This window comes from Panthera uncia, chromosome F1 (assembly GCF_023721935.1).
Source record: "Panthera uncia isolate 11264 chromosome F1, Puncia_PCG_1.0, whole genome shotgun sequence".
NCBI lineage: Eukaryota > Metazoa > Chordata > Mammalia > Carnivora > Felidae > Panthera > Panthera uncia.
In genome coordinates, this window is record NC_064813.1 from 51,794,712 (window position 1) to 51,813,176 (window position 18,465).

Sequence of the window (18,465 nt, forward strand, 5' to 3'; positions counted from 1 at the left end):
TTTATATCAGTTTTTAAAAATAAAATATTGCCTTCTGTAGTTTTAAGTAGATGCACTATTTTAATATTATTTAAAATTTTTGGGGTTTTTTAGATATGCAGAAGTTTCCTTTGAGAATGAAAGATAATGATCTTCTTGTAACCGAGCTTTATCACGATCCTTCAAATGATGCCATTACTGCGCTGAGTGTTTACCTCACACCCAAAACAAGTTAGTACATGGCAGCGTTCTGATAAATTCTTGACCGTTTCTGAGAATGTATGTTTATTTATTGGTTTATTATGCTAAAACTAATCCAGTCCTTTCTCTTTGAGAACTGCAGTTCTAAGAGTATCATCTCTATTAGTTTACAGTTCATATTCGTTATGTATTAAAGTTAAACGTGACGATTAAACAAGCATAAGTTGAGGTGGGAAGTTAGAACTTTTCTTCTTCTGAATTATATTTAAGTCATATCATAATAGTATTGACTAAAATTATTAAAAAAACAATTTGCACATTGACCTTCCTATTTACCCTAGCTTATTTTGTTTTGAAATTAGAAGCTTTTGTTTTTTTCAGCTGAAAGCAAGAAGGCTCTTAGACTGTTAATCTCTTGTGGATATTGCCTTGTTCCCTTGGGAAATTTTTAAGTTATGGGAAAAGACATTTTATTTGGAGGCTTAGTATCTGTAGCTTTCATTATCTTTCAAAGGTCATTGCAATGAAATTAACAAATCTGTTCTGTAAATTAAGGATTTTTATTATATTTTTTATATTTTTATATTTTAGATTGAAAGATAAACATAAATAGAAAGTTGAAAATTTAAATGAAAAGAATTCTAGGAAATATTAACATGTGTCCAGTAACGTTAATAAATTTGAATGTTATTTGTGTTAAATCATCATTTTATTGACTTCATTGAAAGAAATCATTATCTTTAATGTGAAATAAATATTCTAATTTATGCAGATGATTTTATTTAAAATTATAGTAGGATTTCAACTGTTATGCTAAATGGGTCAGCAAACTGCCCTTTTTATGGATGGTCTTACATATTGCATTGGCTGCTTTGGGCAACAGTTGACAGAGTTGTATGGTTATGACAGACTGTATGGCATGCATAGTTTAAAATATTTGCCATCTAGCCTTTTACGGAAAGTTTGCTCACCTCTGCTCTAGAATGAGATGTACATTTTTTAAATCTAATTAAAAAGGGAGGAGAAAACTTCTTTTGCAATGGCAGGGGGAGAATGGAGTTACTTTTTAGGTTATGAGAAGTGTTTCCTATGGTATGTTCTTTCTCTTTTGATTCAGATATTTTTGGGTAAATCAGGAAGGGTAACTATTAAATCCAAGAAGTTCTCTGTGAACCTTTTTAAGTACATAGGTCACTGAACTCCATTCTGCCTTTAAATATGTGGTAGAGTTTGGGCACTTTTTTTTTCTTCCTTTTTAATGCTTATTTATGTATTTTGAGAGAGAGAGAGAGAGAGAGAGAGAGCGCGCGCGCGCGCACATGCGCACATTGGGGAGGGGCAGAGAGAGAGAGAGATGGAGAGAGAGACTCCCAAGCAGGCTCTGAGCTGTCAGTACAGAGCCCGATGTTGAGCTCAAACTCATGAACCATGAGATCATGACCTGAGCTGAAATCAAGAGTCAGATGCTTAAGTGACTGAGCCACCCAGGTGCCCCTGGACACATTCATTCATTCATTCATTCATTCATTCATTCAAAAAAGCCACAGATGAACTTCACATGATGAGCTGTATGTGATTAGAAGAGACACCGGTGTATTTGTTTCAGAGCTAAGTATTTTGAATTTGTTAAATAGTATATACTTGATTATTCAAGAAAGATTAAATAATATAGCAAAAGTAAAAGTAAGAACGCCTGGGTGGCTCAGTCAGTTAAGCATCTGACTTCAGCTCAGGTCATGATCTCGCGGTCCATGGGTTTAGCCCCATGTTGGGCTCTGTGTTGACAGCTCAGAGCCTTTAGCTGCTTCAGATTCTGTGTTTCCCTCTCTCTGCCCCTCCCCTCCTCACACCCTTTCTGTCTCTCTCTCTGTCTCCCTCAAAAAATAAATTAAAAGAAAATTAAATAAGTCAGGCAGAGAAAGACAAATACTATATGTTTTCACTCATAGGTGGATCCTGAGAACCTTAACAGAAGACCGGTGGGGGTGGGGGGGAGTTACAGAGAGGGAAGGAGGCAAACCATAGGAGACTCCTAAATACTGAGAACAAACTGAGGGTTGATGGGGGATGGGGGAAAGGGGAAAGTGGGTGATGGGCATTGAGGAGGGCGTCTGTTGGGATGAGTACTGGGTGTTGTATGGAAACCAATTTGACAATAAATTATATAAAAAAATAAAAATAAGTAAATAAATAAACTTAAAAAGTAATAATAAAAAAATTTAAAATAAGTAAAACATGGTCTTAGACTAGACTATGAATAGACTAGAAATAATATGGAATATTGCTTTAGGAATACTGTGTTGCGTCAGTGGTATTCTTAGCATGTCAGATTTACTAACTCTTTAAACATCTATTGAGGACTTGCTGTGTCTCAGGCACTCTGTAAGGATGACTGTGATTCAGTCTGTCTCAGTGACGAATAGAGGTAGATAGACTTGGAAATAGCGGATTGGTTTGTTACAGTTGCTGTGCTAGAGCATAACATACAGTCCAGGGGAGGGGTGAACAGATCTATCTGGGAGTGAGGGTTAGGAAATGACTTGCAAAGGAAATCATGATTCGAAGTTGGTCAGAGAGGTCTTAGGGTTTCTGGGCTCAGCTGGATCTGGGGACTCAGAAAAGCACTGCCTCTTTTATCCCTTTCTGTCATCATCTGATACGCCGCCTTTCCACTTCTGACCTCGTGCAGGTGTGTCTGGTAACTGGATTGAGATTGCTTATGGTACGAGCTCCGGAGCTGTGCGAGTGATTGTTCAGCACCCAGAGACGGTGGGCTCGGGCCCTCAGCTTTTTCAGACTTTCACAGTTCATCGAAGTCCTGTTACAAAAATCATGCTATCTGAGAAGCATCTTGTATCAGGTAAAGTGATTTTAGGTACTGGTGAGGAGTGTGCTTCATGTGCAGCCTTGCCTTGTGGGTAATTTCCCACACTCCTACAAATGGAAAGAATGTGTATATACACATGTATTTATATATGAATTTGGGAAAGAGTTAACCGTATCTTTTATTTATTCTCTATTCTAATATTTTGTTCTCATGGCACATTTTATTTTAAAATATTTATTATAATCCTGTTGAGATGGAATAGAGAAGTTTTCCAAGTATGAATTTTATATAAATTTGGTTGTATTTTCTTAAGATTTAAAGCTAAAGTTGTAGATACATGTGTGTATTTGTTGATCATTTTCTAAAAATATTAAAAACTAGTAGAATGTATAAAGAGATTACTTGAAGAGAATTACATTTTTGTGAGTTGTTTCTTAGTCATAAAGTTTTTTTTAATGTAAATACTAATTAGATACTGTATTAAAAATAATGCAGATATGTGACACACAGAGCGTAGTGATCACAGTAAAATTCCATTGATGAGGTTCATTGTATATGATGATTTCAAAAAGGCTTCATTTTAATGTAATTTTGAGTCAGGTGTGTCAGTAGAGCTTGCTCTTACATTAAATCTTTTGTAGATCAGTTCCTGCCTAACTTAAACTTTTTATAAGCATCATTTTCATCTGTCAAGTTTGTTTATATGAAGACTACATAATATTAAAAGGTGATGCATCTTTCACTCATCTCCAGTCTGATTAAACACTAAATGGAGCTAAAGTACGTTGTCCATGAATGGATGGATGGGTGGGTGGGTGCGTGGGTGGATGAGTATGTTTTTATTGATATCTAATTATTTGAGTATAAAGTCTGATTGTTTTGAGTATAATTGTGCCTCCCTGAAATAATCAGTCTTCTCCTCAGGCTCTCATAAAGCAACTCACCTGCCTCACTGGAGAGTCTTTCTCATGCTTTTGCTGGTTCCTCCTCTTGTGCCCAATGACTAAGTGTTGGATTGCCTCAGAGCTCTTTCCTAGATTCTCCATTCTTCCTTGTCTGTAGTTTTCCTGCAGATTTGAGTGTTATCATCTATATGCCAGTGACTCCTAGACTGTCCACTTGTGACCACTCGCACAGTTCCAAGCTTGTATGTCTAGTGCCTGTCTCTGGTCATGTGTTTCAGAGACATGTCAGAATTAACCTGGGTAAATGGCACTTTTGATTTTTCTCTCAGAGGCCATCTTAGTACACATCACCATCTGCTTATTTCGTCAAGCTGAAAACCCAAGAATCACCTTTGATTCCTTCCTTTCTCTCACCCACACAAACGTGTAATCTGTCTGTAAGTCCTTCTGGCTTTGCTTCAACCTACGTCACAAATCTGACCATTTGGTGTCCATTGCTGCCAACTTGGTAGCTCAGATCATTTCTCCCCTAGATCACGGAGCTGAGTTGTTTTGCCTGTTTCTGTCTCGCCTTTTCTTAAAATGTTTATCTGTTTTGAGAGAGAGAGAGAGAGCATGTGTGTGGGTACATGGGGGAGGGGCGAAAAGGGAGGGAGAATGAGAATCCCAGCAGGCTCCATGCTGTCAGCACAAAGCCTGACGTGGGGCTCAGTCCCACTTACCATGAGATCATGACCTGAGCCAAAGTCAAGAGTCAGATGCCCAACCGACTGAGCCACCCGGGTGCCCGTCTGTCTTGCCTTTCTATGGTACATGTTCTTTATGGTACATAGCATCCAGAAAGATCTTCTGAAAATGTGAACCATGTCTGATTCCCGGTGGCTTCTTATGGTATCCTGCTGTATCCTACTGTATTATAAATAAACTAGTAGTGTTCTTCCTGTTACGGGTCCTGTCTTCTTTTCAGGCCTCTTTTCCTCCCTATGCTTCATGTCACGTATTGCTCACAATACCCTAACCCTTTAAAGGCTTTCGATTTCTTAGAAATGCCGCAGAACTTTTGCACTCGTTCTTTTTAGTTGAACTGTTTTGCCCCTAGATGTTTGTTTGGCAGCTGTCCTGTCATTCAGGTCCCGTTTCCAGTACCTTCTCAGTGAGGCCACCCAGCCTAAATTAGCCAAACCTCTATCAGGTCACTTTCTCTGTCGTCATCTCCTCTCGATTTGTTTTCTTTGTGGACTTTTCACTTGATCATTTCTTTGCCTGTTTATCATCTGTCCCCCTCTTCTAGAATATAAGTTTTACAGCAGCAGAAGCTTGTTTATTCTGTTCTCAGCACTTAGCATACTTCTCGAGGCGTACAAGATGCTGAATAAATGTTATGTAAAATGAGGTAATTTGATCCTGTGAGAAAATAAGACTGTTTTGCAAGGCTATTGTGATGACCACACTTAGTAGTAATTGCTGTTATTTTGATGGTGACGATGTTATTGCAGGATGAGACGCCAAAGAACTACATCGTAAAATCTGCATTTAACATCAAATGTTTCATGTAGGTTTAAAATTTAAATAAATTTGTCAAGAAAAATGTCCAGTTGAGCTACAAATGTAGAGTATTTTATGTATACTCCGTTACATCGTTCTGCCACCTGGTGGATATTGACATGAATGTAATGACATTCTTTTTCCTATAGTGTTAGTTTTCATGTCTTAAAACTGTAATGATTATTTTTAACAAAATAACTAAATTGCCTATTGAGTCAACTAAAAGTGTTTAAGATTTTTTTTTTAAGGTATATTTCTGAATTCTAGTAACCTTATTAGTGAAATAGGAAATTATTTTCTATGAAGCTGATAGGGCAGCCTAGAACTAAATGTCTCCTTTTTCACCAGAAACTGACATCCTGAGATAGGAGAATTTTGTTAGATAATGTAACACCTGTATACTTTGAATTTTTATTGCTATTTGTCAAAATTAAATTTCTAAAGTTTTGTTTAAAATATGCAGCTGTGGCATTTTACCCAGTGAGAAAGATGTATCTATAAGAAAGTTTGAATACTTTCCTAGTATTTACTGATGGGTTCATAGCTCATTGCTAAGAATAGCACATTCTCTGAAAACCGAATAAGTTGTACTTTTCCATTAAAAAGTACACTTTTTTATTAAGGGATGCCACGAAAGTACTTTTTTTTTTTTTTTGTATTAATATCAATTGCTGGTTTGTATTTTCTAAAGGAGTAGTTCCTCAGATCAAGAAACAATAGGTAGGGTACTTGGTAGGAGATACCTTAATATGTATCCACTTAATATTATTTACATTAAAAAAAACCTAATTGGAGTATGTTTCTTAAATGTAGACTCTCTTATATAGAATAGTTCTTAACTTTATCTTAATTTTCTTTAATATAACTATGAGTAGGTGATACAAGCTTTTTGACAAATGTAATTTGTGTCCATAAATTTTCAGTAACTCCTGATCTAGGTTGTTTATGTTTAAGTAACATAAGCAGAAGCAGTTTCTATGGTTGAAGAAAAATAGGCTGGGTAACTCATTTACTCTGTAGTTTAGTCACAGCACAGAATAATAGCATCTTTTATCTTGCGTGCATTTTTTTTTTTTAAACATTTCCTCCAATTATACTTTACACGCTACTTTTGTAAGGACCCATAGATTTACTTACATACCTTATGTTTGCCTCAAGGTAAATTATATTCAGTTCTTTCATTTTTGTTGGCCAGGTACAGATTAAGTATAATTTTAGGATAAAATACGTCATTTGCCACTCAAAATGTGCTATGATCTATTTAATATAGATCACAGTTTAAAAAGTTACACACAAAAACAGTGATATTGTTGGTGCTCTTTTTTTTTTTAATGTTTTTAATGTTTTTATTTATTTTTGAGAGAGAGAGACACACACAGCATGAGCAGGGGAGGGGCAGAGAAAGAGGGAGACACAGAATCTGAAGAAGGCTCCAGGCTCTGAGCTGTCAGCACAGAGCCTGACACGGGGCTCGAACTCACGGATTGTGAGATCATGACCTGAGCTGAAGTTGGACGCTTAACCAACTGAGCCACCCAGGTGCCCCTGTTGGTGCTCTTATAATCTATATTTAACAACTTTTTTATGTTCTCTTTCCTAGTGTGTGCAGATAATAATCATGTCCGGACATGGACAGTAACACGATTCAGAGGAATGATCTCTACTCAGCCAGGTTCTACTCCTTTAGCATCATTCAAGATACTGTCTCTGGAGGAGACAGAAAGTCATGGAAGCTATTCCTCTGGAAACGACATAGGTGGGCTGGATAATTTGGGGGCACTTTCAAATACTTTGTGGGCAATGCAAAAGTAGTATGCTAACTGTAAAGAGAAACCTAAAAATGAGTTTCAAATAGAAGTTTTCACTTCAATTTTGAAACTCATTTAAAACAGAAATTTAGTGTGTTTTCTTATTTAGTTCTATAAATTCACCAACTATGGCATATTTTTTGTTTAAAAAGTTGAGCAAATTTTCGTCTATTTATCATTTCCTTTTTTAAATAATATCTCCAAATGCTAACCACTTTTGTTTATGATTAAAAGCCATGATAGCTGTGCACATTTGAAACGTGCAGGTTGTTTTCTTTTATTGCTAATAATCTGAAAATAATTTTTTTTAATATTTATTTTTGAGAGCGCGCGAGAGAGATAGAGTGTGAGTGGGGGAGGGGAAGAGAGAGGGAGACACAGAATCTGAAAAGAAAGGCCCCAGGCTTTGAGCTGTCAGCACAGAGCCCAACGCGGGGCTTGAACTCAAGAACCGCAAATCATGACCTAGGCCAAAGTCAGATGCTTAACTGACTGAGCCACCCAGGTGCCCCTGAAAATAAAAGTTGAAGCTAGAGCAGGGCTGGCGGTGTTATGTGCTAACAGTTGTTTTGATGGCATTGCAATGGCCATCGGGAAATAATAAGCATGTCTCCATTGATATGCTCTGATTTCAGCAAAAGAGTATATAAAGTTGATTTGACTTGTCCCTCTATATACCGTACGACACGTGTGCATGTGGATACTCACACATACAAACATATGTGCAGTCTTCACAGAGACAGATCATTGTCTTTTTGGAAGATTCTGTACGTTGTATCTTCACTGTATATAATAGTTCTATGGGACTTGTTCATTAACCCATGTGCCTTTCTGATCATTTTTTTTTTTTATATAAGCAGAAATTATAGCACTGATAGAAAGGAGTACATTAGAGTTGTTTTATTAGAATTGTTTTATGTGAAACATTTAAATGTATGTCCAGCCAGAATATGCTCTCACAGTAAAGATTTTAAAATAGTTATCTTTAAAAAATACAAGCTATTTATGAGAATTATAGTATGACTGTCTTAGTATTTTTAGAAAAAGAAACACTCAGCTTTGTTGATTTTAACAATTGCTCTGTGACCCAGTTTTCTCTGTGATCTAGGCACTGTAAGTTTAGTTTTATCTCCTCAACAAATGTCTTGCTTGTTTCATTGAGATACAATTAATTGACAGTAACATTGTGCAGGTTTGAGTTGTAGCATCCACAGAATTTTATTGAGTACCTTTGCTCCAAGCATTAGGAATCTTAAGAAAAAAACAAAACAAAAAAACTCCGGTGAACCTCCAGTCACAGTGTGGTGACCAGTAGAAACAAAAAGCAAACAATCGCATGGGGCAAAAACACCAAGGGGAGATAGTTCTAGTCTGCTTGCTGGGTAATCGTGACATACAGTCTCATTTACTTTTCTTGATAGTTGTATGAGGAAGATATTATCCCCCACTTACACTGGTGGAAACTGACATTCAGAGAACACTTAGTAGAGGTCTCAGTGTTTGAACTGAGACATGAAGGATGGGTAAGGGTTGAAGTCTTACCTGGCAAATTTGGAAAATGTCGGAAAAGTCATTAATTGGTGGTATGTGGGTGAGAATAGTAGGGCATGAGACTGAGTGGATAGGCAGAGGTCAGATCAGGGAGGACATGTACAATATGAAAGAAAAGATGTTTAGAAACAGCCCTGGAAATTACAACAGCCTTGTAAACTGTTTGAAAGAGGGCAGGGAGATTTTTTTTTTTCCTTTATAGTTCTCATAAAAAAAATTTCTTAAGAGATAGACATTCAGGATAGTGGAACAGAATAGAAAGTCCAGTGTCTGTAGGCTTCTATGTATGGGTGGAATCTAGATTGCAGTGGTCAATTGAATAAATACTGGAGGCAACCATGAAAGAAAGAAGTAATGGATCTAGTTAGAAAGAAAATGGTTCAAAGGCCATCTTTCTGACTCCCTACTCTCTTCTTCCCCATTGAAGATAGGAGAGACCTGAGGATATTTATGTTCTGAAGGAAAGGAGCCAATTTGGGGAGAGGAGTTGGAGAAACTTTAAGGAAGGGAGGTGTGGATAATTAATTGAGTTACAATGAGTTAAGCTACGTGAGCATCTCACGTGAAGATAGTTTGAGGGGAGAGAAGATACAGTCCCAGAATCCTTATTTCTAGTTTTTATCCATCATCACTATTTTGACTTTGGTTACGGGTTATTGAATGAGGACTCTCATTTCATCTCAATAGAATTAGACTTGAGAAAATTGTCCACTAACTGAGCAAGTGCGTAGCTTAGTGAAGAGCCAGACATCCTTCCATTAGGTAGGACCTCTGAGATCTTTGGTTAACTAATCTCTTGGTGCCTTAGTTTTCTCATCTGTAAAATGGAGATCATAATAGTGTATCCCTTATGTATGATGATTAAAATGAGTTACGTGCAGAGCGTTTGCTGTGGCACACAGTAACCATAATGTATTTGCTAACTAATAAAGGTGTTATTGTTGCATTTATTAATTAGGTATGATTCACTTAAGATGAAATTGTATCCTATATCACATACATTTGTGAACAATGAGTTGGTATTATTTTAGCTAATGAGTATGATGAGAAACAAGAACTGCTAGAATTTTTTTTTAATTTTTCATGAAACACATTTTTTATAATGTTCAGAATCTTTCTAAAATACATGAGCCATATACCTGCTTTGCCAAGTACAATAAAATAAAAATAATCGAATCTTTCTTTTTCTTTTTCTTTTTTTTAGCATTTATGTATTTATACCCAGTGCTCATCCCAACAGGTGCCCTCCCCAGTGCCCATCACCCACTTTCCCCTCTCCCCCAGCTCCCGTCAACCCTCAGTTTGTCCTCTTGTATTTAAGAGTCTCTTATGGTTTGCCAGCCTCCCTCTCTGTAACTTTTTTTTTCCCCTTCCCTTCCCCCATCGTCTTCTGTTAAGTTTCTCAGGATCCACCTGTGAGTGAAAACATGGTATCTGTCTTTCTCTGCCTGACTTATTTCACTTAGCATAACACCCTCTAGTTCTAGCCACATTGCTGCAAGTGGCCAGATTTCATTCTTTCTCATTGCCAAGTAGTATTCCATTGTATATATATAAACCACATCTTCTTTATGCATTCGTCAGTTGATGGACATTTAGGCTCTTTCCATAATTTGGCTATTGTTGAAAGTGCTGCTATAAACATTGGGGTACAAGAATCTTTCCTTTTACATTGAAAACCTTGTGGGATACAACAGGCTTCTTCTAGTTAATTAAATTCTGTTTATTATTTTAATGTTTACTATTGAGAGAGAGAGACACACAGCATGAGCGGGAGAGGGGCAGAGCATAAGAGGGACACAGAATCTGAAGCCAGCGAACTCACAAGTCAGATCAGGACCTGTGCCGGAGTTGGATGCTCAACCGACTGAGCCACCCAGGCGCCCAATTAAATTCTATTTAATGAAGTCACCCTTTATTTCTTAAGATTCTGCATTTGGTTTTCCAAGAAAGAGTAAAGTCCATACATAAACTAATTTTATTTATGTGTGCTTTTTCTGAAGGTATAAGAAACGGCGCACATTCTCAAAGATGATAGATGTAGAACCTGTATTTTAACAGGTCTTGTACTAGTGCTGTCAATGTATAGTCTTCAGCACAGTAATGCCTTCAGCTTTAATAGGCTGAGTGCATAAAATAGAATTTGAAATATTACATATTTCTTTAAAAAATGCTTACTGCAAGTTGGAGTATGTGCAGCACTGCACTTTCTGTCTGACTGGGATGTGGACTGTAAGGCCAGGTGTTGGCAGGTGTGAAAAATGCGCCCCCCCCCCCCCCCTTTTTCACTTCTTTTTTTTTTTTTTTTTTTTTTTTTTTTTTTGGTATTGACATTTCTGTTGTTCAGTGAAACCAATGGATTTCAGTTAACTTCTTTTGACATTGTCTGTTTTTTGACCCAAGGGCCTTTTGGAGAACGAGATGATCAACAGGTGTTTATCCAGAAAGTTGTTCCCATCACCAACAAACTGTTTGTAAGACTCTCATCTACTGGGAAAAGGTAAACTTTATTTGTATTCAGAAGTCACTTTTGTCTTTAAAAAAACAAAAAACAAAAAACGTGTAATTTGACATACTGATAAAAAGTACTACCAGAAGCAAATTGTTGAAAAAAGAAGTCTAGTCGTTACCTTGGATCTTTTTAGCTTAAAATTAAGACAGTATATTTAGTACTTAATCTTCTAGGATTTATTTAAGATTTTCACTGATCCTGTGAACAGTTAAGAAGACTATGGATGCGTGATATAACAGTAAGAACCCATGAATTTGATGGCAGACAGCTGAGTTAAATTCTGATTTTGGCACTTCCTCTTATTAGCTGCATAAATTCAACTTGTTACTTTGTTTCTCTGAGCCCCCAGTTTCTTTATAAAATAAGGTTCAACTACCTTGGAAGGATGTCATTAAGATAAAATGAGTTAAAAACATGAAATATCTTTCATGGTCCTAGACAGTAACAGATGCCCAATAGAAATTAGTTTCCCCTTTTAACATTTGAGTGAAATTGTACTTCTTTTAAATTACTATATATAGCCTCAAACCTCAAACAGATTGACCTGTGCATTTCTCTTCTATAAAAACAAATTTTTTTGCACGCCAAACAAATGAAAAAGGTAGAATTCATACCTAGTAGTCATTAAGAAGGTTATGGATTTTCATATTAATGTTACTAACGCTACTGCTCTTGTTCCCCTTCAGCATGTGGTTTCTCATTTCCTAATATGTTAATGAACAAACTCTTGGAGATGATAAATTTTCTTTCCATCAAAGTTCATTGCATATAGTCATCAGGAAGTGTTGAATGAATTGATTCTAGAGAATGATTTTTAAGTACTAAACTACTTTCGTTACCTTTTTCTTTTTAAGAAAATGTATTAGAAGACTGTAATGTAGTTAGAGATCAGATTATTATCTTGAGAAATGTTATAAATCACCATGATTCATCATTTTCTCTGCATATTAGTGAAGGTGCCGTCAAGCATGTATTAAAACTGCTGCATAACAGCCTCTGACAATGTGTTTCATATCCTTGTTCAATTCCAATGTCCTCCCTCCTGTGTTAGGTTAAACAGTGGCAGTGTGTTATCATCTACAGTCTCTGCATGACAGAACAAATTTTATAATTTTTAAATTCACGATTCCACAGGAAGAGTTATATTTATAAAAATAATCAGAAATTACTTTGGGGGCACCTGAGTGGCTTAGTTGGTTAAGTGTCCGACTTCAGCTCAGGTCATGATCTCGTGGTTCGTTGAATTTGAGCCCTGCGTCGTCTCTGTGCTGATAGCTCAGAGCCTAGAACCTGCTTCGTATTCTGTGTTTCCCTCTTTCTCTGCCCCTCCCTGCTCATGCTCTCTCTCTCTGTCTCAAAAATAAATAAATGTTTGAAAAAATAAAAAAAAATACTTTGTAGAATTAAATAGAAAATCAACTCTTTATGGGGTGCCTGGTGGCTCAGTAGGTTAAGCATCTGACTCTTGATCTGGCTTAGGTATGATCTCACAGTTGGTGAGTTCGAGCCCCACCATGGGGCTCTGCACTGACAGCACAGAGCCTGCTTGGGATTCTCTTTCTCCCTCTCTTTCTGCCATTCCCCTGCTCCCACTTTCTGTCTCAAAATAAATATATAAGCATTAAAAAAAAAAAATCCCTTTATGAGGCTAATGCTAAGTAAAGCTTTTGTTTAAAAGTTGTTCAGTTTCGGGGCGCCTGGGTGGCTCAGTCAGTTAATCGGCCGACTTCAGCTCAGGTCATGCATGATCTTACAGTCTGTGAGTTTGAGCCCCGCGTCGGGCTCTGTGCTGACAGCTCAGAGCCTGGAGCCTGTTTCAGATTCTGTGTCTCCCTCTCTCTCTGACCCTACCCCATTCATGCTCTGTCTCTCTCTGTCTCAAAAATAAATAAATGTTAAAAAAAAATTAAAAAAATAAATTAAAAAATAAAAGTTGTTCAGTTTCTTAATACTGAGAAGTGAAATGAAAAGGTTTTATTGAAAGTGGGCAGGGAAAAAACCTTGTCAGCATTTAAAGGAGGAAGCAATTCTAAGGAATCTAGCCCATAGGAAAAACAAAAAGCAAAATCATGTTTGTTTTCAAGCACGTAGGTTTATATTGTGTCATTTTATTTTGATTTATTTGGTTTTAAATGTGAACAGTAATTTAGATTTTAAAAATATTTTATATCAATTTATAGGTATTACTAAAAATGTAAATTCACTATGTTAGGAAAAAGCATTTCACAGTTTCACACCCATTTATGGTTAAAAAAAAGAATCTTAGTGCTTAAAATAAAGGACAGATTTTTTAATCTGATAAATAATGCCTACAGAACAAATTTAATAAACTTTATACACAGTGGTAAAATATTGAAAGTTTTTCCCTTTGGTTGAGAATGAGAGTAGGATGACCTCTATCACTATATGTGGATGTCCAGTAATTAACCCTTCTCCCCTCATCATTTTATCCGTGCTTGCCAGGAGGCTCAGCTATGCTTCATATTCTGTGTTTCCCACATTGATAAGTATGGTATTTCCCCTTCCTCCTTTATTAAAAAAAAAAAAAATGTTTTATTATGTTTATTCATTTTTGAAAGACAGAGACAGAACACAAGCAGGGGTAGGGCAGAGAGAGAGGGGGCCACAGAATCTGAAGCAGGCTCCGGGCTCTGAGCTGTCAGCACAGAGCCCAACGCGGGGCTTGAACTCCCCAACGGTGAGATCATGACCTGAGCCGAAACCAGATGCTCAACCCACTGAGCCACCCAGGCACCCCTCCTTTACTTTTTGACTTTGCATTTGCCTGGTACTATTTATTTACTTATTCATACATTCATTCATTCATTCATTCAATAAGCCTCTTTGTTTTGAAGTAGTCTGGGGTAAGTAATTCAGTCAAGCAAAGTCAGTCAACTTTTACAGGATTTTGACAAATCATTTGCTGACATTATTCCTTGTTTGTTTTATTTGTCAAATGTAAGTGATAATTGCTCTTTCTAGGTCCTTTTGTCCTTTATGAAAATCAGTGAAATAGTTATAAAAATCCTTTAAAAAAGTTAAGAATCTTATCTTAATGGAGGATACTACTTAGACCTCATTAGACCTGTACATTTTTTTTTTCTGGTTTCAGACTTGAATTTCCACATACATTTTAAATGACTTCTCAAGATCTTTTCCAGTATCATGCCTACTTGCTTTTGTTTCTGCCTTTTTAGTTTATAACTTCCTTTTCAAGAATTAGTTCCCATGAAGGTTCTTTCTATTTTTAAGGTTGACTTAAATGATTTGCTTTATTTCATAATTATTTAAATATGTTGTTTTATAACAGCCTTTTCTATAGACTCAAAGAAACAAGGCTTGAATCTTATTTCTGTTGACTTGCCTTGAACTTTTTAGATCTGTTTTAAATATATAGAATAGTCAACTCTAATTTGCTAATAAGCAATTTCAAAAATCTGAATTGGAACGTGTTACTTGCCCCCCGTGGTTTACAACTATACAATATTTTTTGCAGAATCTGTGAGATCCAAGCTGTTGACTGTACAACAATATCCTCATTTACAGTGAGAGAATGTGAGGGATCCAGTAGGATGGGCTCAAGGCCAAGGCGCTACCTATTCACAGGCCATACAAATGGCAGCATTCAGATGTGGGATCTGACCACGGCGATGGATATGGTTAGCAAAAGTGAAGAGAAGGGTAGGTTCCATGTGGGAAGTTGTTTGTCCGCAGGGTAATAAGCTTTTGACAGAAGTGATGATAAAATGAGCGTGTGTTTTCCTAAGATGTAGGTGGTCCGACTGAAGAAGAGCTACTCAAATTACTGGATCAGTGTGACCTGAGCACATCTCGCTGTGCTACTCCTAACATCAGTCCAGCAACTTCTGTGGTTCAGCACAGCCGTCTCCGTGAATCAAATTCTAGGTAGGTTAAAGAGTCGTAAATTGTGTTTATAAGTTGAATTGATTGCTTTTGGGAAAATTGGCTGAGATACTGTAATCACATAGTTGTTGAAAGAATCATTTTTCAAGGCACATTTTTAATTCTGACTTTGTTGACTCAGTTTTTTAAAAAACGTTTTACTAAATTTCTCATCTATAAGCATATCTGGCTCTTTTTATAGAAGAACATTTTTTCCAGAGCATCTGGGGGCTTGGTCGGTTAAGTGGCTGACTCTTGATTTCCACTCAGGTCATGATCTCACAGTTGGTGAGTTCGAGCTGTGAATTGGGCTCTGTGCCGACAGTGTGGAACCTGCTTGGGATTCTCTCTCTCTCTCTCTCTCTCTCTCTCTCTGTCAAAAATAAATACATAAACTTTAAAAATTTAAGAACCATTTTTTCTTTTTAACTTACTTTGTGAATTGCTGCCAATTTGGTTGCCTATTATGTGATCAAGAGTTCATTCAAAGGAGATGGAAAAAACACGTCACCTTGAATAGTGTGTGGATTTTTTGTTCCTGTTGCCTCAGGGAGATATTAATTAATTGAAGCGATTACATCATCTGTGTAAGCTTACGTTTGGTTATTCTGTACTTCCGATACAGGAGCATTGTATGTCTTCTGGTTACCACATTTTTAAAAATTCCAAAATTTGGATTCAGGACCAAAGACTAAATTATATTGGTTCCATATTGGTTTGAAAGGTTTTTTTTTTTCCCTCCCCCAGCGTTTTTCAGCTATTCAGAAATTCAGATTCACTGAATATATGTATGTTATTATTTGCATTGGTGATTTGATAAGCATACACACACCTACACACACAGTAATCCATAATATATAGAGTACTTAAGTGAATTTTTATATATAGAAATGAGGATATGCATTCTTTATATATTTAAATAATACCTTTTCATTGTAGTTTAGTTAATGAGATGTGCCCCTGAAGAATCCCAGAAAGTGATCTGAACTGTAATTTTTTATAAAACCTGTATTTCAGCCTTCAGCTCCAGCACCATGAGACTGTCCACGAAGCAGCCACTTACGGTTCCATGAGGCCTTACAGAGAGAGTCCTTTGTTAGCAAGAGCAAGGAGGACTGAGAGCTTTCACAGTTATAGGGACTTCCAGACTGTTAATCTGAACAGAAATGTAGAACGAGCCGTCCCTGAAAATGGTAACTTGGGTCCAGTACAAGCCGAAGTAAAGTGGGCAACGGGGGAGTGTAGTGTATCGGAGAGAAAGTCTCCTGGAACAGAAGTGAAAAGTTTGAGAGAATCAGATAGTGGATTGGAAGTGCATAAAGTGGCTGAAGGTCTGGAATCTAAGAAAAGGTCATCAGAAGAAGAAAATGAAAATAAAATGGAGTTAAGGAAGAAAGGGGGATTTGAAGGAGGAGGATTCCTTGGAAGAAAGAAAGTTCCGTATCTGGCATCATCACCAAGTACTTCCGATGGAGGAACTGACTCACCTGGTACCGCGTCCCCATCTCCTACAAAGACCACTCCGTCTCCTCGGCACAAAAAAAGTGATTCCTCAGGTCAAGAGTACAGCTTGTGAGAACTCACCAAAACGAATCGTAGTTTTGTTAATTTAGACAAAAGTTGAACACTTTACTGGATTTCAGTACATTAGCTTTTACACCAAAACTTTGCAAATTAAAACTGGAGTTCACTCAATATCTTTTTAAACAGAATTACCTGGAGTAAGGAGAGAAACTAATTACATCTCTTTTGACCTTTTGGAAAGTTTTTTTAGTTTTACAAGTACATTTAACAGATTGTTTGTAAAAAAAAAAAAAAAAAAAAAAGCAAGAGTCCATGTCAATATTTCGTTACTCTCCAGATTTTGGAAGCAAAGTACCAAGTCTTACTAAGATAGTGCCCACAATAGGTGAGCATCCTTTGAGGGCACGGGGACCAACAGTGCGTTCCTAACCTTGATAATGCTTGCGATTTGTCTTGCAAGGTTATGTTAAGCGAATCACGTTAATTCTCTTTGGAATTTAGTCTCCCAACACTTACTGTGATTGCCAAGTGTTTACCAGATATTTAATGAGGTGCTATGTTTGTGAAAAAATATCATTTAATTCAAAAAACACTATTGAACACCAGATAACACTATAGTAGTCAGTCCCTTAGGGTATTTTTCTTTTAATTGTGGGTCATTATCTGATTCTCATTTTTGGAGTTCTTAAGTTTTACCAAGCATCATCCATGTTAAATACCGAACATCCATTTAAACTTCCTTTAAAGTTGGAGCAGTTGTCTGTGTTTGAACAGGTGAAGTAAAAATAATAATCCAGGATCGAGTTTTTGAGTGCCCAGAAGGGAAGCTGTACTAGTTGTTAGCCTGCCTTGTTTTATTTAGGATACACCTTATTTTCCCCCACTGTTAATAACAAAGATAATCAAGTTAGAATGTGGCCATTTTGTTAAGCTTATGAAATCGCAGTTCTCAATTTTTGGTTAAAGGTTTTGGCTGCTGTAAAAGTATTATTTTAAAATATACTCTGAATTGTAAGAACGAAAGACAAATTTTTGTACTTTTTTCTTTTAATTGGAATCATTTTCAAGTTTCTGCAAATAGGGTAATTGTAAATTTAAAGCATTAAGCATTTATTGATGAATAATGTATATATTCCCATTCCAAGAAATACAAGTGAGTGAAGCTGAAATAAATTCTTTAAAGTTTATTGCTCGTGGTTTCACAACAGTTCTCTTGTATTTATTTATCAATTAAGTCTAATAAAAACGATTAAATAAGACTGCGTTCTTGGTTATTTAGGGAATAGAAGGCCTGTTTGAAGTACACCTGCATGTGGTTGTTCATGTCTTCTTCCTGCAGTAAGAAAGGGGGAGGGAACATGGTGGAAGCTAATGTACGTTATCGTGGAGGGAAAATGTTTGGCCGAGCATAATTGCCATATTACCCAGGATTTGTAATTCTCTCCATACCCTTCTTTCTCATTATCACTGTCCTGTAAAAGTTGTGGGGGCAAGTGAGAAAATGAAAGAAAAATTTTTGAGGATTTACCCAGCCTTTTCCATTAATAAAAGGCCGGGGGTGGGGGCGCCTGGGTGGCTCAGTCCATTAAGCATCTGACTCCAGCTCAGGTCGTGATCTTGCAGTTTGTGAGCTCGAGGCCCATTGTCAGGCTCTGCTGAGAGCTCAGAGCCCGGAGCCTGCTTCAGATTCTGTGTCTCCCTCTCTCTCTG

General features: G+C 36.8%; 1 protein-coding gene across 1 annotated transcript in view; it reads left to right on the forward strand.

Annotated features, from left to right (window-relative positions):
* Positions 1–18,014, forward strand: part of KCTD3 (potassium channel tetramerization domain containing 3) — a 53,776-nt gene extending 35,762 nt beyond the window's left edge. Inside the window, exons 12-18 of the mRNA XM_049634557.1 lie at positions 94–210; positions 2,870–3,040; positions 7,058–7,213; positions 11,220–11,316; positions 14,825–15,009; positions 15,096–15,234; positions 16,249–18,014. Coding sequence (XP_049490514.1) covers positions 94–210; positions 2,870–3,040; positions 7,058–7,213; positions 11,220–11,316; positions 14,825–15,009; positions 15,096–15,234; positions 16,249–16,807 — 1,424 coding nt within the window. The 3' untranslated portion in view covers positions 16,808–18,014. The remainder of the gene's footprint in view (positions 1–93; positions 211–2,869; positions 3,041–7,057; positions 7,214–11,219; positions 11,317–14,824; positions 15,010–15,095; positions 15,235–16,248) is intronic.
* Positions 18,015–18,465: the final 451 nt, after the last annotated feature.